The sequence below is a fragment of the Penicillium concentricum genome, assembly GCF_028827145.1.
Source record: "Penicillium concentricum strain IBT 3081 chromosome Unknown utg000001l_segment0_segment0, whole genome shotgun sequence".
Lineage (NCBI taxonomy): Eukaryota > Fungi > Ascomycota > Eurotiomycetes > Eurotiales > Aspergillaceae > Penicillium > Penicillium concentricum.
In genome coordinates, this window is record NW_026622754.1 from 5,304,594 (window position 1) to 5,326,014 (window position 21,421).

General features: G+C 48.3%; 10 protein-coding genes across 10 annotated transcripts; 4 read left to right on the top strand and 6 right to left on the bottom strand.

The window, feature by feature from the left end:
• Positions 1 to 750: 750 nt before the first annotated feature.
• On the top strand, positions 751 to 1,379 carry N7517_002019 (uncharacterized protein; the record flags this gene model as incomplete). Its single annotated transcript, XM_056719749.1, has 2 exons — positions 751 to 981; positions 1,035 to 1,379. 2 exons carry the CDS (start codon positions 751 to 753, stop codon positions 1,377 to 1,379), a joined length of 576 nt encoding a protein of 191 aa, XP_056583884.1.
• Positions 1,380 to 1,595: 216 nt separating this feature from the next.
• On the bottom strand, positions 1,596 to 1,879 carry N7517_002020 (uncharacterized protein; the record flags this gene model as incomplete). Its single annotated transcript, XM_056719750.1, has 2 exons — positions 1,596 to 1,749; positions 1,803 to 1,879. The coding sequence occupies 2 exons, from the start codon at positions 1,877 to 1,879 to the stop codon at positions 1,596 to 1,598; spliced, it is 231 nt and encodes a 76-aa protein (XP_056583885.1).
• Positions 1,880 to 2,219: 340 nt separating this feature from the next.
• Positions 2,220 to 3,223, bottom strand: N7517_002021 (RTA1 domain-containing protein; the record flags this gene model as incomplete). Its single annotated transcript, XM_056719751.1, has 3 exons — positions 2,220 to 2,695; positions 2,755 to 3,003; positions 3,070 to 3,223. 3 exons carry the CDS (start codon positions 3,221 to 3,223, stop codon positions 2,220 to 2,222), a joined length of 879 nt encoding a protein of 292 aa, XP_056583886.1.
• A 2,189-nt stretch (positions 3,224 to 5,412) lies between these two features.
• eng2 (putative GPI anchored endo-1,3(4)-beta-glucanase) lies at positions 5,413 to 7,134 on the top strand (the record flags this gene model as incomplete). Its single annotated transcript, XM_056719752.1, has 1 exon — positions 5,413 to 7,134. One exon carries the CDS (start codon positions 5,413 to 5,415, stop codon positions 7,132 to 7,134), a length of 1,722 nt encoding a protein of 573 aa, XP_056583887.1.
• A 295-nt stretch (positions 7,135 to 7,429) lies between these two features.
• On the bottom strand, positions 7,430 to 10,759 carry N7517_002023 (uncharacterized protein; the record flags this gene model as incomplete). The annotated part of the gene is made up of 4 exons (XM_056719753.1): positions 7,430 to 8,575; positions 8,629 to 9,652; positions 9,708 to 10,447; positions 10,502 to 10,759. 4 exons carry the CDS (start codon positions 10,757 to 10,759, stop codon positions 7,430 to 7,432), a joined length of 3,168 nt encoding a protein of 1,055 aa, XP_056583888.1.
• Positions 10,760 to 12,718: 1,959 nt separating this feature from the next.
• N7517_002024 (sugar phosphate isomerase/epimerase family protein) lies at positions 12,719 to 13,795 on the bottom strand (the record flags this gene model as incomplete). Its single annotated transcript, XM_056719754.1, has 1 exon — positions 12,719 to 13,795. One exon carries the CDS (start codon positions 13,793 to 13,795, stop codon positions 12,719 to 12,721), a length of 1,077 nt encoding a protein of 358 aa, XP_056583889.1.
• A 594-nt stretch (positions 13,796 to 14,389) lies between these two features.
• On the top strand, positions 14,390 to 15,774 carry N7517_002025 (uncharacterized protein; the record flags this gene model as incomplete). Its single annotated transcript, XM_056719755.1, has 4 exons — positions 14,390 to 14,560; positions 14,620 to 14,755; positions 14,821 to 14,944; positions 15,012 to 15,774. The coding sequence occupies 4 exons, from the start codon at positions 14,390 to 14,392 to the stop codon at positions 15,772 to 15,774; spliced, it is 1,194 nt and encodes a 397-aa protein (XP_056583890.1).
• Positions 15,775 to 15,900: 126 nt separating this feature from the next.
• Positions 15,901 to 18,071, bottom strand: N7517_002026 (putative glucokinase regulator family protein; the record flags this gene model as incomplete). The annotated part of the gene is made up of 4 exons (XM_056719756.1): positions 15,901 to 16,831; positions 16,886 to 17,265; positions 17,320 to 17,773; positions 17,839 to 18,071. The coding sequence occupies 4 exons, from the start codon at positions 18,069 to 18,071 to the stop codon at positions 15,901 to 15,903; spliced, it is 1,998 nt and encodes a 665-aa protein (XP_056583891.1).
• A 770-nt stretch (positions 18,072 to 18,841) lies between these two features.
• Positions 18,842 to 20,367, top strand: N7517_002027 (putative MFS transporter; the record flags this gene model as incomplete). The annotated part of the gene is made up of 3 exons (XM_056719757.1): positions 18,842 to 18,976; positions 19,028 to 19,235; positions 19,295 to 20,367. The coding sequence occupies 3 exons, from the start codon at positions 18,842 to 18,844 to the stop codon at positions 20,365 to 20,367; spliced, it is 1,416 nt and encodes a 471-aa protein (XP_056583892.1).
• Positions 20,368 to 20,632: 265 nt separating this feature from the next.
• Positions 20,633 to 21,380, bottom strand: N7517_002028 (uncharacterized protein; the record flags this gene model as incomplete). Its single annotated transcript, XM_056719758.1, has 2 exons — positions 20,633 to 21,030; positions 21,101 to 21,380. The coding sequence occupies 2 exons, from the start codon at positions 21,378 to 21,380 to the stop codon at positions 20,633 to 20,635; spliced, it is 678 nt and encodes a 225-aa protein (XP_056583893.1).
• Positions 21,381 to 21,421: the final 41 nt, after the last annotated feature.

A 21,421-nucleotide genomic window follows, 5' to 3' on the forward strand; every position in this document is an offset into this window, starting at 1 on the left:
GGCTTTACAGTCCCCCGGATGAAGTTGATATGGTTGAAAATCCGGGGTGTCTTGGAATGCCGTACCCCGCCATCCAGACCATAGCCACTGAGAGATGCGACCGCAAAGTCCACCCTTCATCCTGTATATAGGATCACGGGAAACCTTTCTCAGAGCAGAAATCTGACTGGGTTCTTGATGGATCAGTTCTCTGTAGATCCTGTCAGACCTGGTCACCTTGGAATAACCTCAAAAAGCCTCTAACCGCTGACCCTGACTCATTGTGGGAGGTCCACGTTCTCCTTTTACTAGGACTGTCACTGAGGATATTGATTCATGGCAAATTGAAGCAAAGTGAAGATGAACCAGAAACAAGAAAAAGGCCGAATACGAGATATGTACCCAAGGCATTCCATGCATAACCCCCTCCGGCCCTCCAACCCCTGCATTGGAATAAACAAATAACGCACTTCGGGCACTATGCGTATGTCATATCAACCTGAGAGGTCATGCGGTCAATGGGAATTAGTATGTTCTTGGCTTTTTTCAATACTTATTTTTGGATGTAATCTCAAGAGTAACGGCGATATTCGATATTCGAAGTTGTACAGTTCGGAATCACGTTCCACGACTGTGAATGTGGCGGTTACTGTAAAACCGTTGAAAGTTGAAACGTCATGATGGCTTCAGTCAACCAACATGTGAGGCAACGAAAAAAAAAAAATATAGCTCAGATGAACTTCTCTTGTAGTTTACAATAACTAAGTCAACATGGTTCGGATAAGCGAGGCGATCAAGAATGATCACCAGAAACTGGAATCTTATTACAACATCATCGTCAACTCCGAAGATGAAGATGAGCAAACTCGATTTCAAAACCAATTTACCTGGGAACTTGCACGACACGCTGTCGCCGAGGAATTAGTAGTGCTCCCTGCATTGGAAAAGCTTCGCCCTGAGGGCAAGGCGAAGACAGATGATGATCGGCGTGAACATTCAGCGGTAAGTGTCACATCTCTCCAAGGTTAATAGAGGGCAATGCTGATACCGTACAGCTCAAAGAAATGCTCGTCGTTTTCCAGGACCTAAACTGTTCCGATCCGCGCTTCGTCCCTACAATTACAACGCTGATGGAAGCTCTTGCCCAGCATATGCAAGACGAAGAAGCAAACGACCTGGTCATATTGGAGGAGTCCCTCACTTCTGATGACAGCGAGAAGTTAGCTGATTCTCTTAACCGCACCAAGATATTTGTGCCCTCTCGTTCTCATTCATATGACCTAGACCAACCGCAGTATGAGACTGCAGCCGGTCTGCTCTCAGCTCCACTGGATCATCTTCAGGATTTGTTTCGAAAGTGGCCAGAGGAGGAAAGCATGCTAAGCGCCCCAATAGAATAGATAAAACAAAAGAGGTATTACAGCAATATAGAGATTTATTTGCTTTTCCAATTTTGAGCCTCTAGAATATGTAAACGCGTGAACGTGGTTGAATTCCTATCCTGGATACTGATCAAGTCTCGACGAGTCATTTTCGCTTTGAGTGATGTGGTGAGATTTGCATTTAGTCCTAGGTAAACTATTGTTAGCGACTCGATATTGTACGCGAGTTATCTCTCACCTTTCCAGATCACCTAGACCACTCGGGTTACTCTGGTCTGGAGGAGCCTCATCAAGGTAATGTCGAGGTGTGTCCCCGTCAAGCTCACCGTTGAGAAGGTCTAACGCATTACGCTTCGACCTCCTGGATACCTTGGGACTGTTAACAGCACTGAAAAATATTAATAACGGTTATAAAATGCAAATGGGAACATCCAAGCTCACGCTGTATAGCCACGCCTCGCGTTCAATTGATCTTCGATAGATAAATTGAAATCTTTAGCTTCCCCGAGGCTTGACATTACGCATTTAGGTATTTGAAGAAATCACAGTCAGGTACCCACAAAGATAAAATTGGTGGTAATTATCAAAAAATACGAAGATGAGGCAATAGCGGCCGAAAAGCCCGGGTTTGTAACGTCACATCACCATCATGATCGGGCAATAGATGCTGAAAGCACCGGAAACACCCCGGGCGTATAGTTCTAACTGCCGATAATACTTGCAACATATCTCAAGATTAACAAGGGGCTTGCTCCTAGATCGAAGCCTAGAGGATAGTATTTATTTCCAGCACAATATTCATTGATAAACACCTCTCTATTATACAAAGAATAACGTAACCCAACAAGAAAGGCATATTTAATGAGGACTGTTGTACCTGGTTTGTCCTGTATATCCGGTATAACCACCGTGATTCATCAATTCTACATCCGGGTCCTCCTGGGTTTTGTGATAACCCGAGAGGATCTTGCTCGGATGGAAGAAGTTGAAAAGCAGACAGCAAACAAACATCAATGCTGCATCAAATACATATATGAATGCCTCTTTGCTTTGGAGAAATCCGTCGCTGCCCTGGACATATTCTGCCACTCTGTAGATTGATCGGACCAAGACCAAGACACTGGCCATATAAAGAACCTTCATATAGCGGCTCCAGGGAATTCGAGTGTCTCCCACAGCATGCAAAGGTGTAGATAGCATGCGGCGATGGAAGACTAAACAAACGACGATAAAGAAGCCAAAGAATAGAATTTGAACAAAAAGCCCGGCAACAATCATGTTGTTTCCGAGGTTTACTTTCGACTTGTCCTTCGCGGTAGCAAGCATGCCACCTCCTTCAAGAAAGAAACAATATTAGTGAGACTTCCATCTGCAGTGGTTCCATATAGCGTACCTCCACTCTGGATGAAAAATGACAACACATCACCCGTCACAAATATCTTGGTCAACCATGACGGCCTGACTAGGGAACACGAGGCTGCGTCCAGCAGACGAATAATACGGCCGAGAACCATGTATATAGAAGCCGCAAAAAATGCAGGTGCTAACAAGAGCATCAAGCTCTGTGCAATGTACGGCTTTGTGGTGAAATCCGGGGCTTCCTGTGCGCTGGCATATCTGGCCAAGTAGCCGAACGCCTCAACTGAAAATAGTTCACAATGATGAGCATGGTTTCAAAAGAGGAGAGAGAAAGTAACGGAGTCCATACATAAACCACCGATGACAAATGGTATGAAGTACCAGGTTCGGTTCCGACCTAATTGCCAAATATGTATAACGGTAGTGAGTCCAAAGACTGCTGCAAAGGCGACAGCAGAGCCAGCAGACGGGTCATAATGGTATAGTCGGAATCCCTCGGTCATGATGAGAGAGCGTAATGTGCAAGATGATTATGGAATAAGATGGCTAGTCTTGAAAAGTGGTAGGATTCGAGAAAGATAGGTGATGAAGTTTGAAGACTAAAAGGAGTGAAAATACCGTCTGCTGAAAAGATTCACTAGAGATCCAGCCTCTCTTATGAGAAGAACGTTATTTAAATATCTTTTCATCTTGCCTGATCACTACACGCTGTGCTGATATTTCTCTGCCTTGGAGCTAGGAGATGCTTCAGCCCCACAATTAGGGAACGCTTTTTTGTTGAGAGGGCTGAAAAAAGGTAAAAGCTAGTCCTTTTGAGTATAAGAATACGAATTATCCGAGAGGAACGAAAGAGGGTCAAGCTTGCAGTTTAGTTTCTGGTCCACCTAGAAGATTCGTAGTTGTCCAATCAGACGTGCTATGGATCTCCCGAAATGGAAAACGTTACGAGTACGAGATCCCATTTTATAGTTCTGATATCTCTTCCAACGTTACTATATAACCTTAATGGATAATATTTTCCTTCACCGCGTTTCCTATAGAACGAGAAAGGAAATGCGAAAAGAATTGCTCATTTACAAGGGGAACAGACATGCGTAGGGTATATATATATATTGAGGGACATACACTTAACAATGAACTCGGATATATACACTTGGCTGCTGGAATAACATTTTTCAAGTTCTTTTTGGGTTTTAATAATGTAATCTGCACTGGAATAAATCTTTTCTATATAACATCACGTTCCATTGCATTGTCATAGGGATATATAGTTGCTATCGGCACTATATGAGTAGAGAAATGGAACAATGTGAAGTTTGCAACTGGTTTACTTCAATGAATACTTAATGATGCACACACCATTGGATAAATATATAAAATGTCCACGAAGTTTGAATGCTCCAAGGATACATTAATTGTGGCAAACCCACTAGCCCCTAGTCTTGCTAGACATCCGATCACAATTAGTAAGAATTATTTATTCTTTTTATGAAAACTCCATACTACAGGTACATGAGCACAACATCGATTTTTCTCAAACTTTCAAAATAGCTTAAGGCAAAAATAAGAGTAAGGATAGTTGATAAAACCTATCAAGGCTGATAATGAACTTGGACTTTATTGACACACACCTTCCCATATTCCCCCTAACTATTTTGAGCGTTAATGAAATCGGGGTTATGACTATGTTCGGCTTATGTACCTTTTGTATAGAGTTGCTGTACAAAAGATACCCAATCCTTGCTATTTGTGATCGAGTGTCCAACACCTGGATTATCGCCTGTATTCTTTAGAACGTATAGAATAATACTTTTTCCCAAGATCCGTGAATTATGTGATCTGGTAACATTCCTGATTCATCCAAACAAAATAGAAAGTCTAGACTTCAGCGCTAAAAGGCCAAGACCTCGGAAGGAAGAGTTGTAGATCAATCCAAACGTTGGAGGCAAAAGTGGAGAGCGGCAACTCCGATCATAACATCTCCGCGTAAACATTTTCACCTTTTTGACTTGTAATGTGACAACTAAAATTGAATGACAGACCTTGAGATTATCTACGTACGTGCACTTTCCGTCTACCTTTCTACGTCTTTATCGTTCTATTCAGATGCAAAAAAAAAAAAAAAAAAAAAAACTCCTGTTTCACCGTTTGTTTTGGGTTACCCCTCGGGTGGGCTAGGAGTTTCAGGTTGACACACCACCCCCCTTAACCGCCGTCACAGCGACTAGTCGATCTTTTTTCTGTTGCTCGGCCTATTGCTCTGAAGAATGGATCATCATAAGTGGACTTGGACTCCTGGACTAGAACGCCACGGAGGCCCCTCGACTCCGCCGCAGCCTATCACAGGCCTCTACTCACTACCGCAGTCGAAGGTCTCAGGCACTGATGAGTTGTTACTGGATGGACAAATTGATCCCCAGTCTTCAACGCTGTATCTGGCATAATTCAAGATAAAAAGAATATGGGCTTGTGCCGCTGGTGAAAGATATTTGGGTCAAATACCTCCCACTGTTGCTCCGATATGTTCGACACACTCACATTCCTTTCTCCTTGTTGACAATCTGGAATTGTCAGTCTTTCTTTTAGTTACTTTTCTCTGTTTATCAATTGCACTTTCTCTCTTTTTTTCTCTTCATTGCTTTCTGGATCATCTCACAAGCATTTGGTCTTGTTATACGTCTCCAGCCACAAGATGGTTTCTTCAACACGTTCATTGAGCGCTGGATCGCTGATGCTTGCTTTATTAGCTTCCCCCGTGGCCGCCACAAGTTACTCCCTGGTGGAGACTTGGCAGGGGAAGAATTTCCTGGATTATTTCAACTTCCACGTTGGCTCTGACCCGACCAATGGCTTTGTCAACTACCTCGACAAGGAGACTGCTGAAAGTACAGGCCTTGTCAAGGTTACCGATTCTGGCAGTGTGTATCTCGGTGTCGATTATGCTACCAAGCTCGACCCGAAAGGCAAAAAGGGCCGTGATTCGGTACGCATTGGCAGCAAGAAATACTACGACCAGTCTCTCGTCATCGCCGACATCGCCCACATGCCTGGTAGCGTCTGCGGTACCTGGCCCGCCTTCTGGTCTGTCGGAAGAAATTGGCCGGGAGACGGCGAGATTGATATAATCGAAGGTGTCAACATGCAGGATTACAACAAAATTGTCATGCACACAGCCGGCACTTGCAGTTTGACAGATACGGATATGACAGGTTCGGTCAACGCTACAGGGTGTGGTGAGGATCTAGGCACCGTTGGTTGTGTGATCGAGGGTCACCAGGGCAGTTATGGCACTCCTTTCAACAAGCAAAACGGTGGTGTGTATACACTGCAGTGGACCAGCGAATCCCTCAAAATTTGGTACTTCCCCCGAAGCTCGATCCCGCCCTCGATTACTAGCGGCAAGCCCGATGTAACGCAATTTGGTACTCCGATGGCCGTGGTGCAGGAATCGTGCGACGTTGCAACCGCCTTCAAGTCCCAGTCGTTCATATTTGATACCACTTTCTGCGGAGACTGGGCAGGGAATGTGTATGGTGATTCTGGTTGCCCCATGACTGGCGGCGATGGCCTCCAGAGCTGCCACAACTACGTCGCCAACAACCCGACCAAATTTGCCGAGTCGTACTGGGAAATCAACTCGGTCAAGATCTATCAGACTGGTGTGAAGGGAATTGCCGCAGCTGCGTCCGAGCCCAAACCGGATACGACTGCCGCTGCTCCTGTAGTGTCACATACTACTGCTGAGACACACGCTACTCATACTAATGCTGTGCACTCAACTGCTTCCACGGAAGATGAAAACGTTGGAGTCATTCAGGAACTGACTCCTACGTCTATTCCTACTGTTGCAGCTACTGCCGAAAGTCCTGCCACCGAACAAGTCGAACAGCCTGCCACCAGCAAGAAGACTCGTACTATCACCTCTGTAGTCACTGCGACTGAAACCTTCTGCCCCGAGGACGAGAAATCCTCCCCTATTGCCGCCCACTCCGTGGCAACAACTGCGCCCGGGCCAGTTGTGCAATCTGTCCAAATCTCAGCCAACGGCCAAGATACTGAGGCAACGACCTCTGCGGCTGGTGTGGACCCTCTCTCCAACCACGCATCTGTCCCAGCTGGCCAGGGCCACAAGAGCTACACTTCTGCCCCAGCTCACAGCTTTGGTGCTTCATGGGCCAATCCTTCCGCGCTCCCCTCTGCCTTTGTTTCCTCCGTTCCTTATGAGGCCTCCAAAGCCCCGGCCCCAGCTCCTACCGGTGACTCCCCAAAGGAGGCACCATCCGCTACATCGGGCTTCTATGTTCCTAGCGGCTCTCAATCCGGTTTCAGCCCCGTTTTCACCGGCGCCGCTGATCAGCTGTCTTTGAGCATGTCGGCTCTCTTCTTTGGATTCATTGTTGCCTTTTTGGCTTAAATATTTGTGATAGATTTCGTTTCAAACAGCAAATTGGCGGTGGTTTTTGTTTTCTTCATTGTATAGCAGGCCCTAAAGATGGCCGTAGACTTAGGTTTGTTTCGATTCAGTCTGTCTTTTGCCTCCCAGGGCCTCGTCTTACCTTTTCTTGCACACTACACGCAAAAGGAAACGTAACTAGTTAATGAACAATTGTTTCCTCGAAATACTAGTGATACTTTTCGCCAATCACATATGCAGACACCATTTATCCCAAAACTCCACGCTTTTTCGCCCAAATACGATGTTTCGCCCCCTAGGCCGTCCACCTCGCCAACCAATCTTGAGCATAGCATCTCAGAATTCCATCATCAATAATTCTCAGTCGGCCATCTCGTAAAGTTACACTACTCCGCTCTGCTTTCTCTGTAATGAACCTTTTTGGTCCATTCTGCAAAGAAGATTCCTTCCCATGCGTCGTCTCATAATGATGAATGAGCTTGACCGCCGGATTGACAAGTTCCTCGCCCCTCGTCTCACTCTGACGAAGTCTCAGCAACCACTCTTCAAAAGGCACAGTGTCGAATCGGAAGCCACAATCCTTCAGAGTATGTAGCAAAGTCGACCAGGTGAATTCGCGAGAATTACACAAGTTGAAAATCGAGTCATCAACGTACTCCACCACAGCCGAGCCGGACGCCTGACTTTCCTCAAACACACTCGGTGCAGCACAAGTACTGGCTAATTCAAGAATAGTGGACGCGAGCTTATCCACCGGAAGCCAAGAACATGTCTGCGACAACTCAGGCAGTGCACCCAGTGTCAGCGCCGACCGGATCATCAACGGCAGAGCCTCGGTGTCATTCCAAAGGCCCTTCTTCGAGTGACCAGAGACCTGGCCAATTCGAAGAGAATAAGCTCTTGCTCCACTGCGTCGCGCATTACTCACAATCCGTTCCCCAACTAATTTGGACTGCCCGTAGCCCATAAAGGCGCAATCCAAATCGACTGGTTCTTCGAGGATCTCGGGCGATCGAGATCCGAGCGCGGTCGAGACGGATGAGCAGAACATCATGACGGCAGGCTCGCGTCTCTGCACACATAGGGAGAATTGGATCAGATTGTATAGACCCTGGATGTGTGGCTCGAACTCGGTCAGGGGGAGATTGAAGTTGACGGGCCATGCTGTGTGGATAATGAGCGAGACCGTCTCGAGCATGTGTGTGATTGTACTTTCATCCAGAGATAACCCGAAATCAGGCTGGTCAATCCGACTGTTGAAGGCGACGATCTTTGCTTTTTGTTCGGGGGATATGAAAAGATCTTTTTCGGATAGAGTGCGGAGTATTGCTTCCAATGGGGATTCTCGTCGTGTGAGACAGTACACTGTGGAGATGGAATCGTCATTCAGCAGCTCGTACAAGACATGGGCTCCAATTGACCCAGTGACTCCTGTTAGAAGCTTGGCTATATTAGCGTCTGAATGTAAACTCCATCAACGAGATAGTCACTCACCACACTGTTCGGCCCTGAGAAATCATGCGGTTGGGGTATGTGCCTCTCAAACATGGAGTACTTCTCAATCAGTTCAGTCATCACAGATATATCACTCTCAGAATTTTCGTATGTCTCCCCCTTTTGTAAAGCACAGATATGCCGAGCCAACTGTGATATACAGCCCGCTTCAAATATGACATTTGGACCAGGAGCCTGGCTCATCTCAAACTTGAAATGTTGCAGAATGAGACGTCTGAAGTGGATTGCCTTGAGACTATCCACACCCTCAGAGAAGAAATTGGCGTCGGCACCAGAGATGGGTATTTCCAGTTCTTGCTGGGCTAGTTGAAGAAGAATACGTTCTGTCTCCACAACCTCAAGCAGCAGATTTCCAAAGACCTGTTCCTTCTCGGTATACAGGTCTTCGATAAGTTCACTGTATTCTTCGTAGACCTGTGCCCGGATCATGGAGCCTTTGTCGGTTCGAGCAAACTTGGCGTCATACGACAAAATAGCAACCAGATTTCGGGAGATTTGAGAGAAAGCCTCTGCCTGAGAGTTGGCTTCTTGGATCGTCGGCCAGATTGAATCGAGGTATTTGTCGTCCGAGAGATGGTTGGCTTCAGGATCGTCCGCTCGAAAAATCAATAGTCCCGGAGCAGCCTTGCCTACCCCGACCACAACTGCGTCATGGATAAAAGGGTGTTGCTTGATGTGACCTTCAATCGGAAGTGGTAAAACCTTTTCACCATTCACTAAATTAATTCGATCGTCCAGTCGTGAGATGTATTTCCACCTTCCTGCAATCGTAGGATGAGGGACAAAGACGTCTTTCGAATGGAATGACCCTGGTGGCTCATTTGAATTTGAAGTTGTCAATGCTGGATGACCAGTGAGATATACGCACTCGAAAAGCGAGTCTGATTCAGAGATGGGCTTCATCCAGACATATGATCGGATATTGTCAAAGAATTTCAGGTAGTTCCAATAAGGGTCACCTTTTGGTCGTGAGATTGATTCTGCAACAAGGCCAGCCTCGGTGCTACAACGTGTTAGTCTTTGTGTGACTCTGTATGTATGCGCAGGACCCTACTTACAGACCGAATGAGCCTCCAAAGTGTACTCCTTCGCTTACTAGGCGGTTACCCAGCTCGTCAGGACAGGGTGCACCTCCGTATGTAACCAACTTGCATTGCCTTAGCGCTGTGATACCGCGGGGATCATCAATCAAAATTTGGAGCATGTATGGAACCGCTGCTACAGACTCTGGTCTGGCTTCTTCGAGGGCGCTAGCAACGAGTTCCGCAGTTAAAGGCAGCGCAGCGTTCCACATATAGGCTGTCTTTCTCATCCACATTGCCTGCAATGCGGTTGACAGCCCATGGAGGTGATACCATGGCAGTGTATTGAAAGAAGTCAGCCCAGGACCTCTCAGCGGATGAGTCATGATCGCTTTGTGTGTGAGGAAGAGCGGCTTCGGGGTGCCTGTCGATCCCGAGGAATGAAGGATTAAGGCGACCTTCTCAGGGGTTTGATTTCGATGCAGAACAACCAATGGCGAGTGTAACTTGTTATACAAAGAGCATGGCAGCATTGGGCGGCAGGACACCAACCTGCGGCGGAAGATCTCGCCCAATGTTGAGCGGATATTGGGGGATTGGCCATATATGATTGATTCGCAGTTGACCGTTTCCAGCAATGAAACGCAGGCTTCACCCGAGAGTCTTGGTGAGAGCATCATGACAGTATAGCCCAATCGACTGAGGGCAAAAAATGTGATCACCATGTTAAGGTCGGATAAAGTAAGAAGTGCCACGATGGATGGGCTTTGCGTTCGCTAAACGTTGATTTGTTAGAGTGTTGAGACATCGCAGCTCGATTCATGACCAACCTGCTTGAATCCATCATCTATGAGGATAGTGACAGCTTGGTTTATCATAGTATCCAAGTTTTTCCCGGTGTAGTACTCATAGGAAGCTGCATCGTTGTCGAAACGGGGATAGGCAAGAATGGGACATTGAACGACATCAGCGGCACGTAACCGAATCAAGTCATCGAGGATTTGAAGAGATCCGAACTCCTGCACTAACGGGTTGATAGTGCTGGAGGGACCAGCGTGTGCTGCCTGACTTCCACGTTGGATGCCCATTTTGAGTGGAGAAGTAGTATAGAATGAGGAAAGGTGCCACAGCAGCTTGGTGTTTCCAGAACTATATTGAGGATCAAGCCGTATTTAAGGAGCGGGTATCCGTTTAGACCACTAGACTGACCCATATTACCAGATTAGCCTATACTGACTGCATTCGGGATGCCCGGCGAAAGAAGGTCTTTCTGCATCGGGAAGGTATACATATCGGGTATACATATCGCACGGATTCAGCTAAATAGTAAGCAGACAGGATCGGCAATGTACCATGTTGTGATAGCTATGCAGATGCCAACTCAAGTCACCAAGGCGCGTATTGAATAGTTTAGATTTGAGGGAATAGTATTGTTATCGGCAATAGTATGCACATACTCCATGTACAACAGCACAATTTCAATGCACAAGGATTGGCTCGCTGAGCGAGTTGTTTGTGTCACCAGCAAACACCCAGCTTGCAATCACAAATTTCATGTGCCAAGATCCAACAATGGCGTTGCTTTGACGGCAAGATTGGCCCACTGCATCTAGTGTGGCTTAGGCTATCAACTAGCTACACCACTAGTGGCCAAATTCCAACATCCGGGGATAATTTTCCTGTCTAGCTTTAACTAAGTGCATGTATTCTGCATGTATTCTGGATGATCGGAGTAGAATTTCAATCGCGACCAGCGGCATTGGTTACACCGCAGAGCTGCCCGAGACACATCCGCCCCAGGTGAGATGAAAATACCGTTGAGAAAGCCCAAAAAAATTTCTAGCCGTTACTAGACGGAAAAGGACCGGTTTGATACGCATCGAGGGGACAATTAACTGCAGCATCACCTGGTGGCATATTAATAGTTCTAGATCATGTGTTGGGACTCTGAAACCTACTGTGCAAGTCAGTGTAACTAAGAGCGGCAGTAAACGTCAGCTGTCAGTCTGGAACATCTTAGGTGCCATAGGTAAAGGCTACACAAAACGCTGTGTCCAGATAAGCCCCGATGAAGTGTTGGTTCTGTGTTTCATTGGCCGTTAAAAATGTTGTTGAACTACTTTTTGAGGTCATTGTAAAACTAGTCCTCTTCTACCGGTACTAAATCGGACTAAGACCATTCCAGACAGCCAAGGAGTAAAGGGCCAGGCTTAGCGATGTCTCACTAAAACCGTATTATGAGAAGTCCCCCTACACCCCTGGATACCAAAGGGAATGAACGGCAAGCATTGACGCAATGAGATAATGAAAATGGGTCAAAGCAATATTCTAAAGTATCTAGAGCCTATGTCAAACGGCTGTTCTTCCAGTTACCTTGGAAGTCTGGCATGGAGATTCCAGATCTATGGTCCCTCCAATAATAGAAGTGGATCGGGATCGGGCCGGGAGAAGCATCCGGAAAGCCGGGAACCTTGGAATGCTTTGGTCCAAGGTTCCAAGGTCCTGATCTATATAATATTAGGGGTATAAGCGATCTCGGGAACCATCCGGGGACCCATCTGAAGAATGCTGATCCGTTCGATCGGGTGATCATTCCACCCTTTTTGTATTCTCTTGTGTAGACCTCAGAATACAAACCTAGGCATAGCATTCCAGGTATCGGGAATGATCCTGTGGCGTTCCGTTAGAAGGCGGAGTACCCGAAGGTTTGGTTCGGCATAGCATTCCTCCTGAATATTTCTGGAACGTTTAGTAGTTTCCCCATTTAGATGGAACATTTCTGAGATCTATGACATTTGGATCGTACCAAGGAACCTAGGAAGGGTATGTGTGTAGGCATCGAGCATGACTGCAATTTATCAAGATTAAGAACCAGTCTACAATTCGAGACAGGGATGTACAAAGAGATTGCAAGACACCAGCCAATTTTATCATCAAAACTATCATTCCTCTGTATTGGTTGAATGCATATGAAGGTCCATTCATGAACCTAAATGCAGAATAGCACTAACTGAAACAAAATGCGCTGATCGCTTCACGCCCAAGACCTAGATGGATTTCTTCTCCGACTTCACTTCTAACAATTCCAGGACCCGCAGCCAGGAGTGACTAGCCCGGGCAGCATGCTCCATCGGAACGGCCGGGTTATCTTCCCCGGTTGATCTCGAAAAGACTTCCATACTGACCCACCCGGTATAACCGAGACCGTTAATGCAGGCATCCGCCACCTCACGGATCGGAAGGTATCCGCCCCTATCCTCTTCACACGGAAACAGACGAGCATTCCGCGACCAGGCTAGCAGAGTAGGCAGGCCTGGTGCGTGAAGAAAGGGAGCGAGCGGGTCGACCCGCTCGCCGTCGGCAAGTTGAACCATCATCACTCGGTCCGGATCGATCTCCCGTACAAGCCGGTCCATCGATTCCCGCAGATCGTCATCTGCGCTTGGGGGCAGTCGCCCTGTTGTGGAGGTGGGATCGGCCCAGACTCGCGCTGCTATGTTGAATGTGTCAAGGCAAATCCCGAGATTAGGTCGATTGGCCCGCTTGACCAAATCCCATGAGTCTTCCCAGGTGTTGATGTACGTTCCCCATGCCAGGGCCTCGTATGCGACGCGCACTGGGAATGCGACATCTGCGGCCTCGGCTAGGTCTGCTGCGAGACGCTCTCGGTCGGAGGTGATCTCGGAGGCGTCGAGGAAAGATGAAGGGATCAGGATGAAGAGCGAGTCACCGAGAATCTTGCATAACTGAACCCAATGCCTGAGTTCGTCAATGCGTTCTGCATGCCTTTCTTGATCAATGAGGCCTTCGTAGTGTCGGAAAGGTTGGAGAGCTACAACCTGGAGATCACGCTCAGCGCATAGATCTCGGATAGCGTGCGCTGCGTCAATCTCGTAGTCTCGATCAGTGCGGGGTACACTGTCAGGCGCTTGAACTCGAATAGTCTTGGCGAGCTCAGCTAGATCATCATGAAAGAGTTCAAGTCCTCGTTGGCCGTTGATGGCGGCTGCGTCAAGTTTGGCGATGATGGGGTGTAAATGCGCAGCTCCCAGACTGACTGTTGCAATAGCTGGCCTCCATCGCGAGTCAACTTCGGACTTGGGCGTAATTGAAAGCGAATGCATCGTTAAAATTGTTTTGGGGATTGATCTGGGAATAACACTCATTAGTGCCTCACACTCTTTATAGCATAAATAACAATCTCACATCAACAGGAGATTTCTGTTTCCGTGCTGATCATGTATTTCAGATCCCTTCTTTTTCTTTTTCTTTTCTAAAAAAAGACTCCAATGTGGGTGGTGAGTACAGAAAGCGCACTCACAAATAGTCCGGATTCAAATCACACACCGTAGGGCAAGCATGTACATCCTAGATCATCTCAATCGGGTCAATTCCTCTCAAATGCGGCATATTAAGACGACGGGCCGAGAATGACTGAATAGTGGAGTGTCTAGAAATGATATGCCCCGGGTGTCACCTGTTTTCGGGGTAAGCTTACCTTACCTATATTGCATCCGTCTGTTGTAGGAATGGATTGAACGCCGATGGAAACAAGGGTTCTTAATTTATTTGGCTTGTCTGATGTCACTCCGAGGGGAACCAGGGACTATAAGATGCAATCGAGATCCAGCCAAATAGTTCCCTCATCCTAGCTTGTGCAACTCGAAGCAGACAATTACACACTGAACATCGGTGTTTATTTTCCTTGAACAGCCAAAATGACCATCACCACACCCTTTCACTATCTGGTTAACCGACTCGGCCAAATGGCCCTGAAGGAATCCTCAGATCCATCTCCACACGCCCACTTCGAGCTATTGCGGATGATCGACCAGCTGAGGTCTGCAGTGGAAACGCCAACAGAAACTGTGCTGCGTCTGATCTACCAGGTATGGTGTTTGTTCCACAAACTATAATCGAGTTTATATTCTGACTGGATTCTTTCTAGCCTCCTCAAAATGCCGCGCTGCGCGTTGTCATCGATCTGGGCATTTTCGCTATGCTTGTAGAGAAGCGCCACAGAGGAACGGGACTCTCAGCCGCTCAGCTAGCCAAATACACGGGCGCCGAACAAGACCTAATTGGTACCTTTTCCTGCAGAGATAGTAGTTCGTCACACATTGTGGATCACACTAACTCCGTGAAATAGTACGCCTGATGCGCGTTATGGCTTCTCTTGGGCTGTGCGTCACACCGACCCCCGATGTTTATGTCGCCAATGACAAGACCGTGGCATTGACTCGTCCGATTGGGAGAGACGGAATCCCATGCATGTATGTTGGTGATGTGGCTTGGTCCCTTGCATCTGTTCCCACCGTCACTCGCTGACCATTCTTTTAGTTACGATCTTACCTTTCCAACATTGAGCAAACTCCCAGAGTATCTTCGGGCTCATGGATATGCCAACCCCCAGGATTATACTGAGTCACCTATGCAATGGGCTGTTGGACAGAGTCAGTTCGAGTGGCTTTCGAGTCATCCGGAGCAGCAGGAGCTGTTCAACTCGTACATGACTAGCCGTCGCGAGGGTAAACCGATGTGGTACGATATATATCCCATCGAGCGACTGTTTGGTCACGCTGTCCCATACAAAGATACGGTCTTCCTGGTAGACATTGGTGGCAACCAGGGACATGATCTGGGCAAGTTCCGCCGGGAATACGGTAATCTTCCGGGCAGAATGGTTCTGCAGGATTTGCCAAGCGTCGTTGAGCGGGTCGATGGCGAGAGCGCAGGAATCGAGGTGATGGGATACAATTTCATGGATTCTCAACCCGTCAAAGGCGCCCGTGCGTACTACTTCCGTTCCATCTTCCATGACTGGGATGACGAAATCAGTCGAAAGATCCTGCGAAATACGGTATCAGTGATGGCGCCGGATTATTCTCGAATTCTCATTGTGGATTTCGTGCTGCCAGACACCGATACGCCTCTGATGCAGGCTTCGCTGGATATTCAGATGATGAGTATTGGAGCTGGTGTCGAACGGTCGGAGCGACAGTGGAGAGATCTCTTGCATAGTGCTGGACTGGAGATCACAGGGATTTGGAATCAGAGCCCGGCGATGGAGTCGGTGATTGAAGCGGTGCCAATGTTGAAATAGAGTAGATAGTGAAATAATTTGAGCAGTTTTGGTATTTGAATTTAGTACAAATATGGAAGATGAAATAGAGAAATGCAAAGAGTAAAAGAAATCTAATTATTGGTTTTAAAAGAAGCCCAACAAGGCTCAACGACTCAAGTAAGTGGCGCCCGAACGGGTTGCATCTTCAACAACCACCGTTCCCTTGAAATACAATCTGTGTGAGTCCAGTTCCTTCTCAAATGTGGCCCGGTATCTTTCATTCTTCATCAATCCTCCCGCCAACACCAACACGGAGGCCTCAGATGGCTGATAACCAGTGGCTTGAGGCTTCACCAAGCGAGCAAGGGTATCACCAACAAGCAAAGCAACCTGAGAGCTCACGATAGCTGCTGCGGTCTCATTCTTGTCCATTAAGTGGAGAACAACCGGCGCGATACTAGCAATGCGTGACTTCACACCCTGAGAATGGTTCTGGGCCAGGATATTGTTCAACATGTCGATACTGGCACTCTCAGAGACCTGACAGCCCAGTTTCTCCGCGACCGCCTTGGAAAGTTCATCGCCTCCAGTTTTGTCAAGCCCCAAGGTGATATCCTCAAAGACTCCCAGTGTGTGTTGGATGGCTTTGATACCGATTGTGTAGCCACCGCCCTGATCGCCGAGCATGTGTCCCCAGCCCCCAGACCGGGCAGCACGAGCGTATCTTTGTTGATCCTCGGCCCATTTATATCTCATTGCAACACTCCCCGTGCCTGCAATCACCACCAGGACGGACGGCGTACCGAGCGATTGTGGAACACCAGCGGTCAACAGGTCTACGTCGTTGGTTAATTGGAGGTCCTTTTCCTGAGTGATACCGAAAGCTTGTCTCAGCTTGGGTGCTAGCACTCCCTCCAGCCCAGCTCGGTCAATACCAGCCAGTCCGATCCAGACAGAGCTGAAAGATGTTTGTAGAAGTTCCTTCCATGAAGACTCTGTTTGTTCCACGTGGCTTGGCAGAGCGTCTTTCAGAGCAGCCTTTGCGGCGTCAAGTAACGTGGAAATGACTCCGTCTATGTCTCCGATGCTATCGGTTCTGGAGCAAGTTAGCTTCACGATACGGGATATAACCAGGGAAAAGAGATCATACAAATTGCAAGGGCCAGCAGAGCCTTGGCCCACGACGTTGGCGCCGGCGGCCACAGCAGCAGCGCACTTGGTACCGCCACCATCAATACACAAGGCAAACTTTTGAGTGGGGGTACTTGCGGGCTTCTCTTCGATGGGCTTAGCGATAGCAGCCAGCGCGTTGGCCAACACTCCACCCGCAGCGTCGAAGTATCCCTGACAAGTCTCAACGGACTCCCCGGTCTCTGAAACCAAGATGGCCAGCTTGACACTGCCATTGCATTTTGCAAGGACAGCGTCCAGTTCAGTGTCGGGCGCGGACTGGCACTTTGCACTCAATCTGCGCAGAATATTGCGAGATCTTTGCTCAAGCTTCAAGTTTGATGCCACGAGATCGACCATCTTAAAATATGGGGATTAGCGGGAGTATACCAGTCGGGGGAAATCACCACATACCATATTTCCATAAGTCTTTCCTGTGCGAATCATGGTACCGGTACTTAGCATATTCAACACCAGCTTGGTGGCGGTACCAGCCTTGAGACGGGTACTACCAGTGACCACTTCGGGTCCAGACACAGGTGAAATTACGAAGTCCACATCTCCTGAAAGGCCAATCGCCGAAGGAACTGTACAAACAACCGCGATGGTCACACATCCGAGACGTTTCGCGAAAGCAAGACATCCCATCACATAGGGCGTGCGCCCGGAGCTTGCAATTCCAATGATATTATCAATCTCTGGATTCAGATTGAGAGATTTCATCTCCTCTTCGCCGGCTTTCTCATCATCCTCGGCTCCCTCCTGGGCCGATCGGATTGCGGCATCTCCACCAGCAATCAGACCCACAAACTGCCCGCGAGGAGCATTGAATGTGGGAGGAATTTCTGATGCATCCAAGATCCCAAGTCTATTGTATTTTTTTTGATTTAATTTTTTTGATCAAAATAGGGGACGCTGATTCACGTGACTTACCTTCCACTGGTGCCAGCACCGACATAAATGACCCGTCCGCCTTGTCGAACTCGCGGAGTCAATGCGTCAATTGCTCCTGCAATAATTGGCAGACAAGGAACAACACTTTCGGGGACTTTGTGATCATCAGAATTGATGACAGTGCACATGTCAAGTGTCGACATGCGATCAATATGCACGGTTCGGGGATTGACCCCCTCCGTTTGGAGTTGAGATAGACTCCCGAGATCCATTATGCAGGTTATTGAGTGTTAACTTAGAAGACGACAAGCTTGAGTGCCGTGTTCTTGTTCAAAGTTTTATTTATTTTCGCACGAATCACCGACCAGACTTCTGCGGAAAAGAGCGATAAGGGGGCTTTTTAGACGATTGGGGAGGCAAAGCTGGACCCATTTCTATTTGGCGCTATACAAGCCGAATGCCTATTATCGCCCCATTTCCCGAGGACGATGCCGATGCGGGATACTGATAGGAATTTTGTACGTAAGGTGAAGGCAATCCCTGGTATTCTAGAAACACCTCAAATGGGGGCCGTTACAAAGTAGAGTAGCAATGAAGGACTTGAACTGCACGGGATTGGTCCGGCTCGCAAGCGACCGGGGTGGATATTTTACTTCTTCTCCAGACTTTTCCCAACAAGGAGGTTGATGTGGGAGATTAGTGGAGTTATGCTCCGGTATTCGTCGGCCGAGAAAATAGTGTCGTGTGATAACCAGTTGCACTATACAATGTAATCTAAACCACATGGGTGTACTCCACCTTCGCTACTACTTCAGGCAAAATACCCAACAGATACCCCGACGATAACACGATCCCTGTTTGGTCTGTTCTTCTATGCAACCTTAGCCCCCTATCGCGTGGGGCCCCAGACTCGATAAGCTGGCCCACACACGTGCAGTAGTCCGGTATAGGGGGGAGGGAAGGATTGCTGAAGTCTCTAACATAAGACCCCGGTTATTCCCCCCCCCCGGACTTTTGTAGTTTCAGTTTCATACGCACAAACATGTCTCAAACAGTCGAAGAAGGGCAAGTTGCCGGCTATGAGCAAAATGAAAACCGCTCAACCATATACAAGATCTGGACCAATTCTTGGTTCCAGATCATTTTGATGAGTTTCATCTGCTTTTGCTGTCCGGGAGTGAGTTTTGCCAATAGCTATTGTGAGACCCAGGTGAACTAATGGTATTAGATGTACAATGCCCTCAGTGGTCTTGGAGGTTCCGGTCAAGTTGATCAGACCGTTGCCGCAAATGCCAGTGTAGCCCTTCTGTCTTGTACTGCAGGAACTGCTTTGTTCGTTGTCGGCCCTATCTTCGATCGTGTTGGACCCCGAGTTTGTCTCTTGCTTGGAGGATGGACCTATGCCTTGTATTCCGGCAGTCTTCTGTGTTTCAACGGTATGTTCAAGCTGTCAACCCACAGTGTGTTGTATACACAGCTAACGGAACTCGAACAGCAACCAACAACGGCGGCTTCGTCATTGCCTCCGGTGCCATTCTCGGTGTGGGTGCCTCCTTCTTGTGGGTGGCGCAGGGTGCTATCATGACGACCTATGTGCCTGAGTCGCAGAAGGGTCGTGCAATCGCCGCCTTCTGGATTATCTTCAATCTGGGCGGTGGTGTTGGATCCCTCGCCAGTTTCGGCCTTAACTTCAAGTCGACGAGCGGCACTGTCAGCGATGCCACATACATTGCCTTGCTTGTCGTCATGGCCATCGGATGGGTGCTGGGAGCGCTCATTTGCCCACCCTCGTATGTCAGAGTTGCCCAGTTGCAAGTCACACCTGAGAGCAACAAGAACTTCCGCCATATTATTCGCCACTCTGTGAAGACTATCTGCAACTGGCGGGTGTTGTGCATGCTGCCCCTCTTCTTCTCAGCCAACGTGTTCTACTCCTACCAGCAGAATGCCGTGAACGGTATGAACTTCAACATCCGGACGCGTTCCCTCAACGGTTCGCTTTACTGGATTGCCCAGATGCTGGGTGGCCTCGTCATGGGTCTCATTCTCGACACCCCCGGTGTCAGCCGACCTAACCGCGCTCGCATCGCCTGGGCCTTCTTGTTTGTCACTGGAATGGCCATCTGGGGTGGCGGTTATAAGTTCCAGGTGTGGTCTGATGAGCGTCTGGAGCATGGCCTGAAGCAGGATATCGATTACACAGATTCTGATATCTCAGTTGGCCCGATGTTCCTCTACATCTTCTATGGTGCCTATGATGCGCTGTGGCAATCATTCTGCTACTGGCTCGTCGGTGCTCAGTCCAACTCCCCGGCCACAGCTGCCGTTCTGGTCGGAGCATACAAGACCTTCCAGAGCACTGGTGGTGCGATGGCGTGGCGCATCAATGCCATGGGCAAGCCCGCGATGACTCAGTTCGCTATGAACTGGGGACTCTGCATGGGCTCGTTGGTCATCGCCATCCCAACCGTCCTGGCTATCACCATGACCAGTGATACAGAAACACCAGTGGTCGATGAGAAGGCATACCCAGAGGCGGAGGAGACCCGGGAGGTGGTGAAGTGCTGATTTTTTGTATGTCAACCTCTGGTTAGGGGAAAATAATCTTGCCGTCGAAAGATGTATATATGTAAAGTAGAAGAAGAAAAAAAACTTGGAAGTTTGACACTGCAGATCAGCTTATTCCGATTGATCCAACATTCGGTTGCTGTAGACCACGATTAGGGATATATGATTAGGAATATGTACACGGCACGTCCCAACCGAAAATTTAGGATTTTTTGTATGCCGACAAATTCCGTCTCCAGGCGGTTGAGGGGTCCTCCACTCTACCTTACCGGATGCACTTCTTCAGCACGGCGGTTTCCAGCAGTAACTTGGTATACTGACGGTGTGCCCAGGCCACTTTGTCATCCATGGGGGCACCTTCAGCCTTTCCGAGACCCTGGTAGAAACAGCTCTTCAGACTGAATTCGGCCACACCTTGATCCGGCTTGACAACAGCAGCGATTTCGAAGAGGCCGTCGGAGGGACGGACATCACGGATACGTGGGGAGTCACCGCATCGAATGAGGATACGGTCTTCGGTCTTCTCGACGACTTCAAAGTGGTCGGTGACGATGGTTCCTACTTCGTATTTGTTTGAGAGGAGGTCCGATCGGTCCCAGAGGTGGTCGGCGGTCTCGGGGCCACGGTACTTGCGTTCAAGAATGGCTCGTTGGGGAATGTATCCTGGAGAAAAAGTAACATGTTAGAGTGCGTTGCATTGCGACAAGGCTGGTTTCCCCAGTGTAGGACTTACCCATGCCACCCCAGACACCGGCACAGAAGGCTTCCACCAGCTTGCCCTTCTCCTCGATCAGCGAGGGTTGGATCTTATCTAGGGGAATTCTGCGAATGCAGACATCATGAAGAGTTGGGTTGCGACTCGGGTTGAACTTTTTGAAAAAGGCCGATTGGAAGATGGGATCGGAGGTGTCCATGGTCTCGAAAATGTCATTGCGCGTGGCGCCCCAGAAGACACCGACCGAGGCAATACTGCCTGCGACGGTCGTCTTCACCAATTTGCTGAAAATACCCATGGCTGAGGAGAGGAAAAGAGAGAGAGAGAGAGAGTTGGAGG